Here is a 15963-nt window from a genome sequence, read left to right on the forward strand (position 1 = left end):
GCGAGATCGCGCTGGTCGTGGCGCATGCACGAGGTCGCGGCGGTCGTTTAACGCTGGTATCGGCAGCTGGAGCAGTGCGAGGCTCTCCAGTGCCGTGCTGGCCCTCTGTGCGGCGCAGGACCGCTGATCCTCGGGGCATGTCCACGCCGTCGTAAAACGCTTAGCCTCAGGATCAGAGAATCCCGCCCAGCCTCTGTTATTCTCTGGTTAACCAATGTCTCCCTTACCTCTGACAGGTCATTGACTGCTACTCTTCTGTCGGATCTCCGGTGCGTGAATTAGTGAGTTCGCCCTCGTGCAGGCTGCCGAGCTCGTGTCCTGAACTCCGGCCAGCGTCCGAACCGCATCCTGATCTGTACCCGGAGGCCTCCCAGGGTTCGGAGGACTCTAGTGGGTCCAACCTGATGTTCATCGAGGACATGTTCCACTCAGGTTTTACCGGTGTGCATCAGGCTACCCCGGCCTACACAGCGCCCTCGCGACACGGAGGGTTAAAAAACTCGCGCAGGAAGAGGGACGTAGTATTGTCGGTAAGTTTCGCAGTGAGAATCGGTGCCCTGGACTGATTTCCCCCCTCTCTCTAACCCAGGGATCACTGGACAGTGATCAGGAGCAGGAACCCTGGCTGATTTCCCCTCTCTCTCTCTCTCTAACCCAGGGATCACTGGACAGTGATCAGGAGCAGGAACCCTGGCTGATATCCCCTCTCTCTCTCTAACCCAGGGATGACTGGACAGTGATCAGGAGCAGGAACCCTGGCTGATCTCCCTTCTCTCTCTCTCTCTCTCTCACCCAGGGATCACTGGACAGTGATCAGTAGCAGGAACCCCTCTCTCCAACCAAATATCAGGCTATCTTCGATCTGGCAATGTGTGATGAGGCAGGCTGAATAATCAATCTCTGAGTAAAAGGTCCCAGAGGAAACAGTGACCATAACATGAATGTAATGGAGTGTTCGGTTTGAGGGTGAGAAACGTGGTTCAGGAACAACGGTGCTAAATTTAAATAAAGGTAACTACAAAGGAATGAGGGCCGAGTCGGCTGGAGTGGATTAGAGGAAGTGTTTAGCAGGAAAGACGGTTATCAGCATGACAGATATATCTGAGAATAGTTCATGATTCATAATGAGGAAGAAGGATTCTAGGAAGTGATCAATTACCCACAGTTAACCAAGGAAGTGAAGGACACTAAACTGCAAGAACAAATTATAAAGTGGCAAAGATTACCTCCCGCTCTACAACCCTCTCTATCTCTGTGACGTCCTCCAGCCACTCCAACCTTCCCTAACTCTGTACCTCCTCCAGCCCCCTACAACCCTCCCTATCTCTAACCTCCTCCAGTCCCCTACAACCCTCCCTATCTCTGTAACCTCCTCCAGTCCCTCTCACTCTCCCTATCTCTCTAACCTCCTCCAGCCCCCTACAACCCTCCCTATCTCCGTAACCTCCTCCAGCCCTCCCTATCTCTGTTAACTATTATCTATGACCTAATTCTCCACTTTAACTTTCCCACACAAACACACAAGGCAGACAAACACAGAGGGTTAGACAGGGGTAAAAAAAAATATGTGGAAGGAAAAAAACGTCTTTGTTTCAGATGAAGGTACCTTCCTTCACAGCAAGCTTGCAGCCTGAAATGGTGTTCTGTTCACCAGCCTTCTGGAGCGAGATAGTACTCACAGCAGGCTTTCTGAAGTGAGATAGCACTCACAGCAGGCTTCCTGGAGAGCGAGATAGCACTCACAGCAGGCTTTTTGAAGCGAGATATCAATCACAGCAGGCTTTCTGAAGCGAGATAGCACTCACAGCAGGCTTTCAGGAGTGAGAGATAGCACTCACAGAATGCTTTCTGGAGAGAGGAATGGCACTCAGGGCAGGCTTTCTGGAGAGAGAGAGATAGCACTCACAGCAGGCTTTCTGAGAGAGAATAGCACTCACAGCAGGCTTTCTGGAGAGAGAGATAGCACTCACAGCCGGATTTCTGGAGAGAGATAGCACTTAGAGCAGGCTTTTTGGAGCAAGATAGCACTCACAGCAGGCTTTCTGGAGAGAGACAGCACTCACAGCAGGCTTAGAGAGAGAGATAGCACTCACAGCAGGCTTAGAGAGAGAGACAGCACTCACAGCAGGCTTTCTGGAGAGAGATAGCACTCACTGCAGGCTTTCTGGAGAGAGAGAGAAAACACTCTCAGCAGGCGTTATGGAGAGAGTCGTAGAACTCCCAGCAGGCTTAAAGAGAGATAGCACTCACAGCAGGCTTTCTGGAGAGAGAGATGGCACTCACACAGGGTTTCTGGAGAGAGATATCCCTCACAGCAGGCTTTCTGGAGCTAGATACCACTCACAGCAGGCTTTTGGGAAGCGAGATAGCACTCACCAGGCTTTTGAGGAGCGAGATAGCACTCACCAGGCTTTTGGGGAGCAAGATAGCACTCACAGCAGACTTTCTGGAGAGGGATAGCACTCACAGCAGGCTTTCTGGAGAGTTATACCATCACAGCAGGCTTTCTGGAACGAGATAGCACTCACAGCAGGCTTTCTGAAGCGAGATAGCACTCACAGCAGGCTTTCAGGAGTGAGAGATAGTGCAGCAGGGGCATGGGAACCTGGATTGTAGTTTTAGGGTAAGGGAGAATGAGAGTATAGAGGTCAGGAGCACAGATTTGACGTCGCAGGAGGGGGCCAGTGTTCAGGTAGGTGGTTTGAAGTGTGTCTACTTCAATGCCAGGAGTATACGAAACAAGGTAGGGGAACTGGCAGCATGGGTTGGTACCTGGGACTTCGATGTTGTGGCCATTTCGGAGACATGGATAGAGCAGGGACAGGAATGGATGTTGCAGGTTCCGGGGTTTAGGTGTTTTAGTAAGCTCAGAGAAGGAGGCAAAAGAGGGGGAGGTGTGGCGCTGCTAGTCAAGAGCAGTATTACGGTGGCGGAGAGGATGCTAGATGGGGACTCTTCTTCCGAGGTAGTATGGGCTGAAGTTAGAAACAGGAAAGGAGAGGTCACCCTGTTGGGAGTTTTTTATAGGCCTCCTAATAGTTCTAGGGATGTAGAGGAAAGGATGGCGAAGATGATTCTGGATATGAGCGAAAGTAACAGGGTAGTTATTGTGGGAGACTTTAACTTTCCAAATATTGACTGGAAAAGATATAGTTCGAGTACAATAGATGGGTCGTTTTTTGTACAGTGTGTGCAGGAGGGTTTCCTGAAACAATATGTTGACAGGCCAACAAGAGGCGAGGCCACGTTGGATTTGGTTTTGGGTAATGAACCAGGCCAGGTGTTGGATTTGGAGGTAGGAGAGCACTTTGGGGACAGTGACCACAATTCGGTGACGTTTACGTTAATGATGGAAAGGGATAAGTATACACCGCAGGGCAAGAGTTATAGCTGGGGGAAGGGCAATTATGATGCCATTAGACGTGACTTGGGGGGGATAAGGTGGAGAAGTAGGCTGCAAGTGTTGGGCACACTGGATAAGTGGGGCTTGTTCAAGGATCAGCTACTGCGTGTTCTTGATAAATATGTACCGGTCAGACAGGGAGGAAGGCGTCGAGCGAGGGAACCGTGGTTTACCAAGGAAGTGGAATCTCTTGTTAAGAGGAAGAAGGAGGCCTATGTGAAGATGAAGTGTGAAGTTTCGGTTGGGGCGATGGATAGTTACAAGGTAGCGAGGAAGGATCTAAAGAGAGAGCTAAGACGAGCAAGGAGGGGACATGAGAAGTATTTGGCAGGAAGGATCAAGGAAAACCCAAAAGCTTTCTATAGGTATGTCAGGAATAAGCGAATGACTAGGGAAAGAGTAGGACCAGTCAAGGACAGGGATGGGAAATTGTGTGTGGAGTCTGAAGAGATAGGCGAGATACTAAATGAATATTTTTCGTCAGTATTCACTCAGGAAAAAGATAATGTTGTGGAGGAGAATGCTGAGCCCCAGGTTAATAGAATAGATGGCATTGAGGTACGTAGGGAAGAGGTGTTGGCAATTCTGGACAGGCTGAAAATAGATAAGTCCCCGGGACCTGATGGGATTTATCCTAGGATTCTCTGGGAGGCTAGGGAAGAGATTGCTGGACCTTTGGCTTTGATTTTTATGTCATCATTGGCTACAGGAATAGTGCCAGAGGACTGGAGGACAGCAAATGTGGTCCCTTTGTTCAAAAAGGGGAGCAGAGACAACCCCGGCAACTATAGACCGGTGAGCCTCACGTCTGTAGTGGGTAAAGTCTTGGAGGGGATTATAAGAGACAAGATTTATAATCATCTAGATAGGAATAATATGATCAGGGATAGTCAGCATGGCTTTGTGAAGGGTAGGTCATGCCTCACAAACCTTATTGAGTTCTTTGAGAAGGTGACTGAACAGGTAGACGAGGGTAGAGCAGTTGATGTGGTGTATATGGATTTCAGCAAAGCGTTTGATAAGGTTCCCCACGGTAGGCTATTGCAAAAAATACGGAGGCTGGGGATTGAGGGTGATTTAGAGATGTGGATCAGAATTTGGCTAGCTGAAAGAAGACAGAGGGTGGTGGTTGATGGGAAATGTTCAGAATGGAGTACAGTCACAAGTGGAGTACCACAAGGATCTGTTCTGGGGCCGTTGCTGTTTGTCATTTTTATCAATGACCTAGAGGAAGGCGCAGAAGGGTGGGTGAGTAAATTTGCAGACGATACTAAAGTCGGTGGTGTTGTCGATAGTGTGGAAGGATGTAGCAGGTTACAGAGGGATATAGATAAGCTGCAGAGCTGGGCTGAGAGGTGGCAAATGGTGTTTAATGTAGAGAAGTGTGAGGTGATTCACTTTGGAAGGAATAACAGGAATGTGGAATATTTGGCTAATGGTAAAGTTCTTGAAAGTGTGGATGAGCAGAGGGATCTAGGTGTCCATGTACATAGATCCCTGAAAGTTGCCACCCAGGTTGATAGGGTTGTGAAGAAGGCCTATGGAGTGTTGGCCTTTATTGGTAGAGGGATTGAGTTCCGGAGTCGGGAGGTCATGTTGCAGCTGTACAGAACTCTGGTACGGCCGCATTTGGAGTATTGCGTACAGTTCTGGTCACCGCATTATAGGAAGGACGTGGAGTCTTTGGAGCGGGTGCAGAGGAGATTTACCAGGATGTTGCCTGGTATGGAGGGAAAATCTTATGAGGAAAGGCTGATGGACTTGAGGTTGTTTTCGTTGGAGAGAAGAAGGTTAAGAGGAGACTTAATAGAGGCATACAAAATGATCAGGGGGTTGGATAGGGTGGACAGTGAGAGCCTTCTCCCGCGGATGGATATGGCTGGCACGAGGGGACATAACTTTAAACTGAGGGGTAATAGATATAGGACAGAGGTCAGAGGTAGGTTCTTTACGCAAAGAGTAGTGAGGCCGTGGAATGCCCTACCTGCTACAGTAGTGAACTCGCCAACATTGAGGGCATTTAAAAGTTTATTAGATAAACATATGGATGATAATGGCATAGTGTAGGTTAGATGGCTTCTGTTTCGGTGCAACATCGTGGGCCGAAGGGCCTGTACTGCGCTGTATCGTACTATGTTCTATGTTCTATAGCACTCACAGAATGCTTTCTGGAGAGAGGAATGGCACTCCGGGCAGGCTTTCTGGAGAGAGAGAGATAGCACGCACAGCAGGCTTTCTGAGAGAGAATAGCACTCACAGCAGGCTTTCTGGAGATAGATAGCACTCACAGCCGGATTTCTGGAGAGAGATAGCACTTAGAGCAGGCTTTTTGGAGCAAGATAGCACTCACAGCAGGCTTTCTGGAGAGAGACAGCACTCACAGCAGGCTTGGAGAGAGAGATAGCACTCACAGCAGGCTTAGAGAGAGAGACAGCACTCACAGCAGGCTTTCTGGAGAGAGATAGCACTCACAGCAGGCTTTCTGGAAGAGAGATAGCACTCACTGCAGGCTTTCTGGAGAGAGAGAGAAAACACTCACAGCAGGCGTTATGGAGAGAGTCGTAGAACTCCCAGCAGGCTTAAAGAGAGATAGCACTCACAGCAGGTTTTCTGGAGAGAGAGATGGCACTCACACAGGGTTTCTGGAGAGAGATATGCCTCACAGCAGGCTTTCTGGAGCTAGATACCACTCACAGCAGGCTTTTGGGAAGCGAGATAGCACTCACCAGGCTTTTGAGGAGCGAGATAGCACTCACCAGGCTTTTGGGGAGCAAGATAGCACTCACAGCAGGCTTTCTGGAGAGGGATAGCACTCACAGCAGGCTTTTGGGAAGCGAGATAGCACTCACCAGGCTTTTGAGGAGCGAGATAGCACTCACCAGGCTTTTGGGGAGCAAGATAGCACTCACAGCAGGCTTTCTGGAGAGGGATAGCACTCACAGCAGGCTTTCTGGAGAGTTATACCATCACAGCAGGCTTTCTGGAACGAGATAGCACTCACAGCAGGCTTTCTGAAGCGAGATAGTACTCACACCAGGCTTTCTGAAGTGAGATAGCACTCACAGCAGGCTTCCTGGAGAGAGAGATAGCACTCACAGCAGGCTTTCTGAAGCGAGATAGCACTCACAGCAGACTTTCTGAAGTGAGATAGCACTCACAGCAGGTTTTCTGGAGAGACATAGCACTCACAACAGGCTTTCTGGAGGAAGATAACACTCACAGCAGGCTTAGAGAGAAAGATAGCACTCACAGCAGGCTCAGCGAGAGAGATGGCACGCACAACAGTCTTTATGGAGAGAGTGATAGCACTCACAGCAGGCTTAAAGAGATAGAGATAGCACTCACAGCAGGCTTTCTGGAGAGAGATAGCACCGCAGGCTTACAGAGAGATAGGACTCACAGCAGGCTCAGAGAGAGAGATAGCAATCACAGCAGTCTTTCTGGAGAAATAGATAGCACTCACAGCAGGCTTAGAGATATAACACTCACAGTAGGCTCAGAGAGAGAGATAGCACTCACAGCAGGGTTTCTGGAGAGAGATAGCACTCACAGCAGTCTTTCTGAAGTGAGATAGCACTCACAGCAGGCTTTCTGGAGAGACATAGCATTCACAGCAGGCTCAGAGAGAGAAATAGCACTCACAGCAGGCTTTATGGAGAGAGACAAAGAACTCATAGCAGGCTTAAAGAGAGAGCTAGCACTCTCAGCAGGCTTTCTGGAGAGAGAGATAGCACTCACGGCAGGGTACTGGAGAGAGATAGCACTCACAGCAGGCTTTCTGGAGCTAGATAGCACTCAGAGCAGTCTTTTGGGGAGCGAGATAGCACTCACCAGGCTTTTGGGGAGCGAGATAGCACTCACAGCAGGCTTTCTGTAGAGGGATAGCACTCACAGCAGGCTTTCTGGAGAGTCATAGCACTCATAGCAGGCTTTCTGGAACGAGATAGCACTACAGCAGGCTTTCTGAAGCGAGATAGTACTCACAGCAGGCTTTCTGAAGTGAGATAGCGCTCACAGCAGGCCTCCTGGAGAGAGAGATAGCACTCACAGCAGGCTTTCTGAAGCGAGATAGCGCACACAGCAGGCTTTCTGGAGAGAGAGATAGCACTCACAGCAGGGTGTCTGGAGAGAGAGATGGCACTCACAGCAGGCTTTCTGAAGCGAGATAGCACACACAGCAGGCTTTCTGGAGAGACATAGCACTCACAGCAGGCTTTCTGGAGAGAGAGATAGCACTCACCGCAGGCTTTCTGGAGAGGGAGATAACACTCACAGCAGGTTTCTGGGGAGAGAGAGCACCAACAGCAGTCTTTCTGGAACGAGATAGCACTCACGGCAGGCTTTCTGAAGTGAGATAGCACTCACAGCAGGCTTCCTGGAGAGAGAGATAGCACTCACAGCAGGCTTTTTGAAGCGAGATATCAATCACAGCAGGCTTTCTGAAGCGAGATAGCACTCACAGCAGGCTTTCAGGAGTGAGAGATAGCACTCACAGAATGCTTTCTGGAGAGAGGAATGGCACTCATGGCAGGCTTTCTGGAGAGAGAGAGATAGCACTCACAGCAGGCTTTCTGGAGAGAGAATAGCACTCACAGCAGGCTTTCTGGAGAGAGAGATAGCACTCACAGCAGGCTTTCTGGAGAGGGAGATAACACACAGCAGCTTTCTGGAGAGAGATAGCACCAACAGCAGTCTTTCTGGAACGAGATAGCACTCACAGCAGGCTTTCAGGAGAGAGAGGTAGCACTCACAGCAGGCTTTCTGGAGAGAGAGATGGCACTCACAGCAGCTTTCTGAAGCGAAATAGCACACACAGCAGGCTTTCTGGAGAGACATAACACACAGCAGGCTTTCTGGAGAGAGATGACATTCACAGCAGGCTTAGAGAGTGAGATAGCACTCACAGCAGGTTTAGAGAGAGAGATAGCACTCACAGGCAGGCTCAGAGAGAGATAGCACTCAACGCAGATTTTATGGAGAGAGATATAGCACTCACAGCAGGCTTAAAGAGAGAGAGATAGCACTCACAACAGTCTTTCTGAAGTGAGATAGCACTCACAGCAGGCTTTCTGGAGAGACATAGCACTCACAGCAGGCTCAGAGAGAGAGAGAGAGAGCACTCACAGCAGGCTTTATGGAGAGAGACAAAGAACTCATAGCAGGCTTAAAGAGAGAGATAGCACTCTCAGCAGGCTTTCTGGAGAGAGAGATAGCACTCACAGCAGGGCAATGGAGAGAGATAGCACTCACAGAAGGTTTTCTGGAGCTAATTAGCACTCACAGCAGTCTTTTGGGGAGCGAGATAGCACTCACCAGGCTTTTGGGGAGCGAGATAGCACTCACAGCAGGCTTTCTGTAGAGGGATAGCACTCACAGCAGGCTTTCTGGAGAGTCATAGCACTCATAGCAGGCTTTCTGGAACGAGATAGCACTACAGCAGGCTTTCTGAAGCGAGATAGTACTCACAGCAGGCTTCCTGAAGTGAGATAATGCTCACAGCAGGCCTCCTGGGGAGAGAAATAGCACTAACAGCAGGCTATCTGAAGCGAGATAGCACACACAGCAGGCTTTCTGGAGAGACATAGCACTCACAGCAGGCTTTCTGGAGAGAGAGATAGCACTCACCGCAGGCTTTCTGGAGAGGGAGATAACACTCACAGCAGGTTTCTGGAGAGAGAGAGCACCAACAGCAGTCTTTCTGGAACGAGATAGCACTCACAGCAGGCTTTCTGGAGAGAGAGATAGTACTCACAGGAGGCTTTATGAAGTGAGATAGCACTCACAGCAGGCTTCCTGGAGAGAGAGATAGCACTCACAGCAGGCTTTCTGAAGTGAGATAGCACTCACAGCAGGCTTCCTGGAGAGCGAGATAGCACTCACAGCAGGCTTTTTGAAGCGAGATATCAATCACAGCAGGCGTTCTGAAGCGAGATCGTACTCACAGCAGGCTTTCAGGAGTGAGAGATAGCACTCACAGAATGCCTTCTGGAGAGAGGATTGGCACTCATGACAGGCTTTCTGGAGAGCGAGATAGTACTCACAGCAGGCTTTCTCTTGAGAGATAGCACTCACATCAGGCTTTCTGGAGAGAGAGAGAGCACTCACAGCAGGCTTTCTGGAGAAAGAATAGCACTCACAGCCGGCTTTCTGGAGAGAGAGATAGCACTCGCCGCAGGCTTTCTGGAGAGGGAGATAACACTCGCCGCAGGCTTTCTGCAGAGGGAGATAACACTCACAGCAGGTTTCTGGAGAGAGAGATAACACTCGCCGCAGGCTTTCTGCAGAGGGAGATAACACTCACAGCAGGTTTCTGGAGAGAGATTGCACCAACAGCAGTCTTTCTGGAACGAGATTGCACTCACAGCAGGCTTTCTGGAGAGAGAGATAGCATTCACAGCAGGCTTTCTGGAGAGAGAGATAGCACTCACAGCAGGCTTTCTGGAGAGAGAGATAGCACCAACAGCAGGCTTTCTGGAATGAGACAGCACTCACAGCAGGCTTTCTGAAGCGAGATAGTACTCACAGCAGGCTTTCAGGAGTGAGAGATATCACTCACAGAATGCTTTCTGGAGAGAGGAATGGCACTCGACAGGCTTTCTGGAGAGCGAGATAGTACTCACAGCAGGCTTTCTCTAGAGAGATAGCACTCACATCAGGCTTTCTCTAGAGAGATAGCACTCACATCAGGCTTTCTGGAGAGAGAGAGAGCACTCACAGCAGGCTTTCTGGAGAAAGAATAGCACTCACAGCAGGCTTTCTGGAGGGAGAGATAGCACTCGCCGCAGGCTTTCTGGAGAGGGAGATAACACTCACAGCAGAATTCTGGAGAGAGAGATAACACTCGCCGCAGGCTTTCTGCAGAGGGAGATAACGCTCACAGCAGGTTACTGGAGAGAGATAGCACCAACAGCAGTCTTTCTGGAACGAGATAGCACTCACAGCAGGCTTTCAGGAGAGAGAGATAGCATTCACAGCAGGCTTTCTGGAGAGAGAGATAGCACTCACAGCAGGCTTTCTGGAGAGAGAGATGGCACCAACAGCAGGCTTTCTGGAATGAGACAGCACTCACAGCAGGTTTTCTGAAGTGAGATTGCTCTCACAGAATGCTTTCTGGAGAGAGGAATGGCACTCATGGCAGACTTTCTAGAGAGCGAGATAGCACTCACAGCAGGCTTTCTCTAGAGAGATAGCACTGACAGCAGGCTTTCTGGAGAGAGAGATAGCACTCACAGCAGGCTTTCTGGAGAGAGAATAGCACTCACAGCAGGCTTTTTGGAGAGAGAGATAGCACTCACAGCAGGCTTCCTGAAGCGAGATAGCACTCACTGCATGCTTTCTGGAGAGAGATAGCACTCGCAGCAGTCTTAGAGAGAGAGATAGCACTCACAACAGGCTTACTGAAGCGAGAGAGCACGCACAGCAGGCTTTCTGGAGAGAGATGTAGCACTCACAGCAGGCTTTCTGGCTAGAGATAGCACTCGCAGCAGGCTTTCTGGAGAGAGATAGCACTCAAAGCAGGCTTTCTGGAGCGGGATAGCAGTCACAGCAGGCTATCTGGAGAGAGAGAGAGATAGCACTCACAGCAGGCTTTCTGGAGCGAGAGAGCACTCACAGCAGGCTATCTGGAGAGAGATAGCACTCACAGCAAGCTTAAAGAAAGGGATAGCACTCAGCAGGCTTTCTGTAGAGAGATATCACTCACAGCAGGCTTTCTCGAGAGGGAGATAGCACTCACAGCAAGTTTCTGGAGAAAGATAGCACTCAGCAGGCTTTCTGGAATGAGATAGCACTCAAAGCAGGCTTTGTGAAGCTAGATAGTACTCACAGCAGGCTTTCTGAAGTAAGATAGCACTCACAGCAGGCTTCCTGGAGAGAGAGATAGCACTCACAGCAGGCTTTTTGAAGCGAGATAGCACTCACAGCAGACTTTCTGAAGCGAGATAGCACTCACAGCAGGCTTTCAGGAGTGAGAGATAGCACTCACAGAATGCTTTCTGGAGAGAGGAATGGCACTCATGGCAGGCTTTCTGGAGAGCGAGATAGTACTCACAGCAGGCTCTCTCTAGAGAGATAGCACTCACATCAGGCTTTCTGGAGAGAGAGATAGCACTCAGCAGGCTTTCTGGAGAGAGAATAGCACTCACAGCAGGATTTCTGGAGAGAGAGATAGCACTCACAGCAGGCTTTCTGGAGAGGGAGATAACACAATAGGTTTCTGGAGAGAGATAGCACCAACAGCAGTCTTTCTGGGACGAGATAGCATTCACAGCAGGCTTTCTGGAGAGAGAGATAGCACTCAGAGCAGGCTTTCTGGAGAGAGAGAGATAGCACCAACAGCAGGCTTTCTGGAACGAGATAGCACCAACAGCAGGCTTTCTGGAACGAGATAGCACTCACAGAAGGCTTTCTGAAGCAAGATAGCACTCACAGCAGGCTTTCTGGAGAGAGATAGCACTCGCAGCAGGCTTTCTGGAGAGAGATATCACTCACAGCAGGCTCAGAGAGAGAGATAGCCCCCACAGCAGGCTCAGAGAGAAAGCAATCACAGCAGGCTTTCTGGAGTGAGAGAGATAGCACCAGCAGCAGGCTTTCTGGAACGAGACAGCACCAACAGCAGGCTTTCTGGAACGAGATAGCACCAACAGCAGGCTTTCTGGAATGAGATAGCACTCACAGAAGGCTTTCTGAAGCAAGATAGCACTCACAGCAGGCTTTCTGGAGAGAGATAGCACTCGCAGCAGGCTTTCTGGAGAGAGATATCACTCACAGCAGGCTCAGAGAGAGAGATAGCCCTCACATCAGGCTCAGAGAGAAAGCACTCACAGCAGGCTTTCTGGAGAGAGATAGCACTCGCAGCAGGCTTTCTGGAGAGAGATATCACTCACAGCAGGCTCAGAGAGAGAGATAGCCCTCACATCAGGCTCAGAGAGAAAGCAATCACAGCTGGCTTTCTGGAGTGAGAGATAGAACACACAGCAGGCTTAGAGAGAGAGATAGCACTCACAGCAGGCTCAGAGAGAGAGATGGCACTCCCAGCAGGCTTTATGGAGAGAGAGATAGCACTCAGCAGCCTTTCTGGAGCGAGAGATAGGTTTCACAGCAGGGTTTCTGGAGAGCGAATGCACTCACTCACAGCAGGCTTTTTGGAGCGAGAAATAACACTCAGCAGCCTTTCGAGTCGGAGAGATAGCACTCGCAGCAGTCTTAGAGAGAGAGATAGCACTCACAGCAGGCTTACTGAAGCGGGAGAGCACGCACAGCAGGCCTTCTGGAGCAAGATAGCACTCACAGCAGGCTTTCTGGAGAGAGATAGCACTCGCAGCAGGCTTTCTGGAGAGAGATATCACTCACAGCAGGCTCAGAGAGAGAGATAGCCCTCACAGCAGGCTCAGAGAGAAAGCAATCACAGCTGGCTTTCTGGAGAGAGAGATAGCACTCCCAGCAGGCTTTATGGAGAGAGAGAGATAGCACTCACAGCAGTCTTAAAGAGAGAGATAGCACTCAGCAGCCTTTCTGGAGCGAGAGATAGGTTTCACAGCAGGGTTTCTGGAGAGAGAATGCACTCACAGCAGGCTTTTTGGAGCGAGGAATAACACTCAGCAGCTTTTCTAGTCGGAGAGATAGCACTCACAGCAGTCTTAGAGAGAGAGATAGCTCTCACAGCAGGCTTACTGAAGCGGGAGATCACGCACAGCAGGCCTTCTGGAGAGAGATGTAGCACTCACAGCAGGCTTTCTGGAGCGGGATAGCACTCACAGCAGGCTTTCTGGAGAGAGAGATAGCACTCGCCGCAGGCTTTCTGGAGCGAGAGAGCACTCACAGCAGGCTTTTTGGAGCGAGACAGCACTCACTGCAGACTTTCTGGAGAGAGATAGCACTCACAGCAGGCTTTCTGGAGAGTCAGATAGCAGTCACAGCAGGCTTTCTGGAGGGAGATAGCACTGACAGCAGGCTTAAAGAGAGAGAGCACTCACAGCAAGCTTTCTGGAGATAGATAGCACACACAGCAGGCTTTCTGGAGTGTCAGATAGCACTCACAGCAGACTTTCTGGAGAGGGAGATTGCACTCACAGCAGGCTTTCTGGAGAGGGATAGCACTCAACAGGCTTTCTTTAGTGAGATAGCACTTACAGCAGGCTTTCTTGAGAGCGAGATAGCACTCACAGCAGGCTTCCTGGAGAGGGAGATAGCACTCATAGCAGGCTTAGAGATAGATAGCACTAACAGCAGGTTTCTGGAGAGAGATTGCACTCACAGCAGACTTTCTGGAGAGAGAGATAGCATTCACAGCAGGCTTTCTGGAGAGAGAGATAGCACTCACAGCAGGCTTTCTGGAGAGAGAGAGATAGCACCAACAGCAGGCTTTCTGGAACGAGATAGCACCAACAGCAGGCTTTCTGGAATGAGATAGCACTCACAGAAGGCTTTCTGAAGCAAGATAGCACTCACAGCAGGCTTTCTGGAGAGAGATAGCACTCGCAGCAGGCTTTCTGGAGAGAGATATCACTCACAGCAGGCTCAGAGAGAGAGATAGCCCCCACAGCAGGCTCAGAGAGAAAGCAATCACAGCAGGCTTTCTGGAGTGAGAGATAGAACACACAGCAGGCTCAGAGAGAGAGATAGCCCTCACATCAGGCTCAGAGAGAAAGCAATCACAGCAGGCTTTCTGGAGTGCGAGAGATAGCACCAGCAGCAGGCTTTCTGGAACGAGACAGCACCAACAGCAGGCTTTCTGGAACGAGATAGCACCAACAGCAGGCTTTCTGGAACGAGATAGCACTCACAGAAGGCTTTCTGAAGCAAGATAGCACTCACAGCAGGCTTTCTGGAGAGAGATAGCACTCGCAGCAGGCTTTCTGGAGAGAGATATCACTCACAGCAGGCTCAGAGAGAGAGATAGCCCTCACATCAGGCTCAGAGAGAAAGCAATCACAGCTGGCTTTCTGGAGTGAGAGATAGAACACACAGCAGGCTTAGAGAGAGAGATAGCACTCACAGCAGGCTCAGAGAGAGAGATGGCACTCCCAGCAGGCTTTATGGAGAGAGAGATAGCACTCAGCAGCCTTTCTGGAGCGAGAGATAGGTTTCACAGCAGGGTTTCTGGAGAGCGAATGCACTCACTCACAGCAGGCTTTTTGGAGCGAGAAATAACACTCAGCAGCCTTTCGAGTCGGAGAGATAGCCCTCGCAGCAGTCTTAGAGAGAGAGATAGCACTCACAGCAGGCTTACTGAAGCGGGAGAGCACGCACAGCAGGCCTTCTGGAGCAAGATAGCACTCACAGCAGGCTTTCTGGAGAGAGATAGCACTCGCAGCAGGCTTTCTGGAGAGAGATATCACTCACAGCAGGCTCAGAGAGAGAGATAGCCCTCACAGCAGGCTCAGAGAGAAAGCAATCACAGCTGGCTTTCTGGAGAGAGAGATAGCACTCCCAGCAGGCTTTATGGAGAGAGAGAGATAGCACTCACAGCAGTCTTAAAGAGAGAGATAGCACTCAGCAGCCTTTCTGGAGAGAGATAGGTTTCACAGCAGGGTTTCTGGAGAGAGAATGCACTCACAGCAGGCTTTTTGGAGCGAGGAATAACACTCAGCAGCTTTTCTAGTCGGAGAGATAGCACTCACAGCAGTCTTAGAGAGAGAGATAGCTCTCACAGCAGGCTTACTGAAGCGGGAGATCACGCACAGCAGGCCTTCTGGAGAGAGATGTAGCACTCACAGCAGGCTTTCTGGAGCGGGATAGCACTCACAGCAGGCTTTCTGGAGAGAGAGATAGCACTCGCCGCAGGCTTTCTGGAGCGAGAGAGCACTCACAGCAGGCTTTTTGGAGCGAGACAGCACTCACTGCAGACTTTCTGGAGAGAGATAGCACTCACAGCAGGCTTTCTGGAGAGTCAGATAGCAGTCACAGCAGGCTTTCTGGAGGGAGATAGCACTGACAGCAGGCTTAAAGAGAGAGAGCACTCACAGCAAGCTTTCTGGAGATAGATAGCACACACAGCAGGCTTTCTGGAGTGTCAGATAGCACTCACAGCAGACTTTCTGGAGAGGGAGATTGCACTCACAGCAGGCTTTCTGGAGAGGGATAGCACTCAACAGGCTTTCTTTAGTGAGATAGCACTTACAGCAGGCTTTCTTGAGAGCGAGATAGCACTCACAGCAGGCTTCCTGGAGAGGGAGATAGCACTCATAGCAGGCTTAGAGATAGATAGCACTAACAGCAGGTTTCTGGAGAGAGATTGCACTCACAGCAGACTTTCTGGAGAGAGAGATAGCATTCACAGCAGGCTTTCTGGAGAGAGAGATAGCACTCACAGCAGGCTTTCTGGAGAGAGAGAGATAGCACCAACAGCAGGCTTTCTGGAACGAGATAGCACCAACAGCAGGCTTTCTGGAATGAGATAGCACTCACAGAAGGCTTTCTGAAGCAAGATAGCACTCACAGCAGGCTTTCTGGAGAGAGATAGCACTCGCAGCAGGCTTTCTGGAGAGAGATATCACTCACAGCAGGCTCAGAGAGAGAGATAGCCCCCACAGCAGGCTCAGAGAGAAAGCAATCACAGC

The 15963-nt window shown here is 50.3% G+C and overlaps 1 protein-coding gene across 1 annotated transcript in view; it reads left to right on the forward strand.

Annotated features, from left to right (window-relative positions):
- Positions 1-236: 236 nt before the first annotated feature.
- Positions 237-15963, forward strand: part of LOC140406854 (uncharacterized protein C14orf93-like) — a gene marked incomplete at its 5' end in the record, with an annotated part of 77525 nt that continues 61798 nt past the window's right edge. The window contains one exon of the mRNA XM_072494736.1: positions 237-530. Within this exon, the coding sequence (XP_072350837.1) occupies positions 237-530 (294 nt within the window). The remainder of the gene's footprint in view (positions 531-15963) is intronic.

Source organism: Scyliorhinus torazame, unplaced genomic scaffold, assembly GCF_047496885.1.
Source record: "Scyliorhinus torazame isolate Kashiwa2021f unplaced genomic scaffold, sScyTor2.1 scaffold_937, whole genome shotgun sequence".
Classification (NCBI taxonomy): Eukaryota; Metazoa; Chordata; class Chondrichthyes; order Carcharhiniformes; family Scyliorhinidae; genus Scyliorhinus; species Scyliorhinus torazame.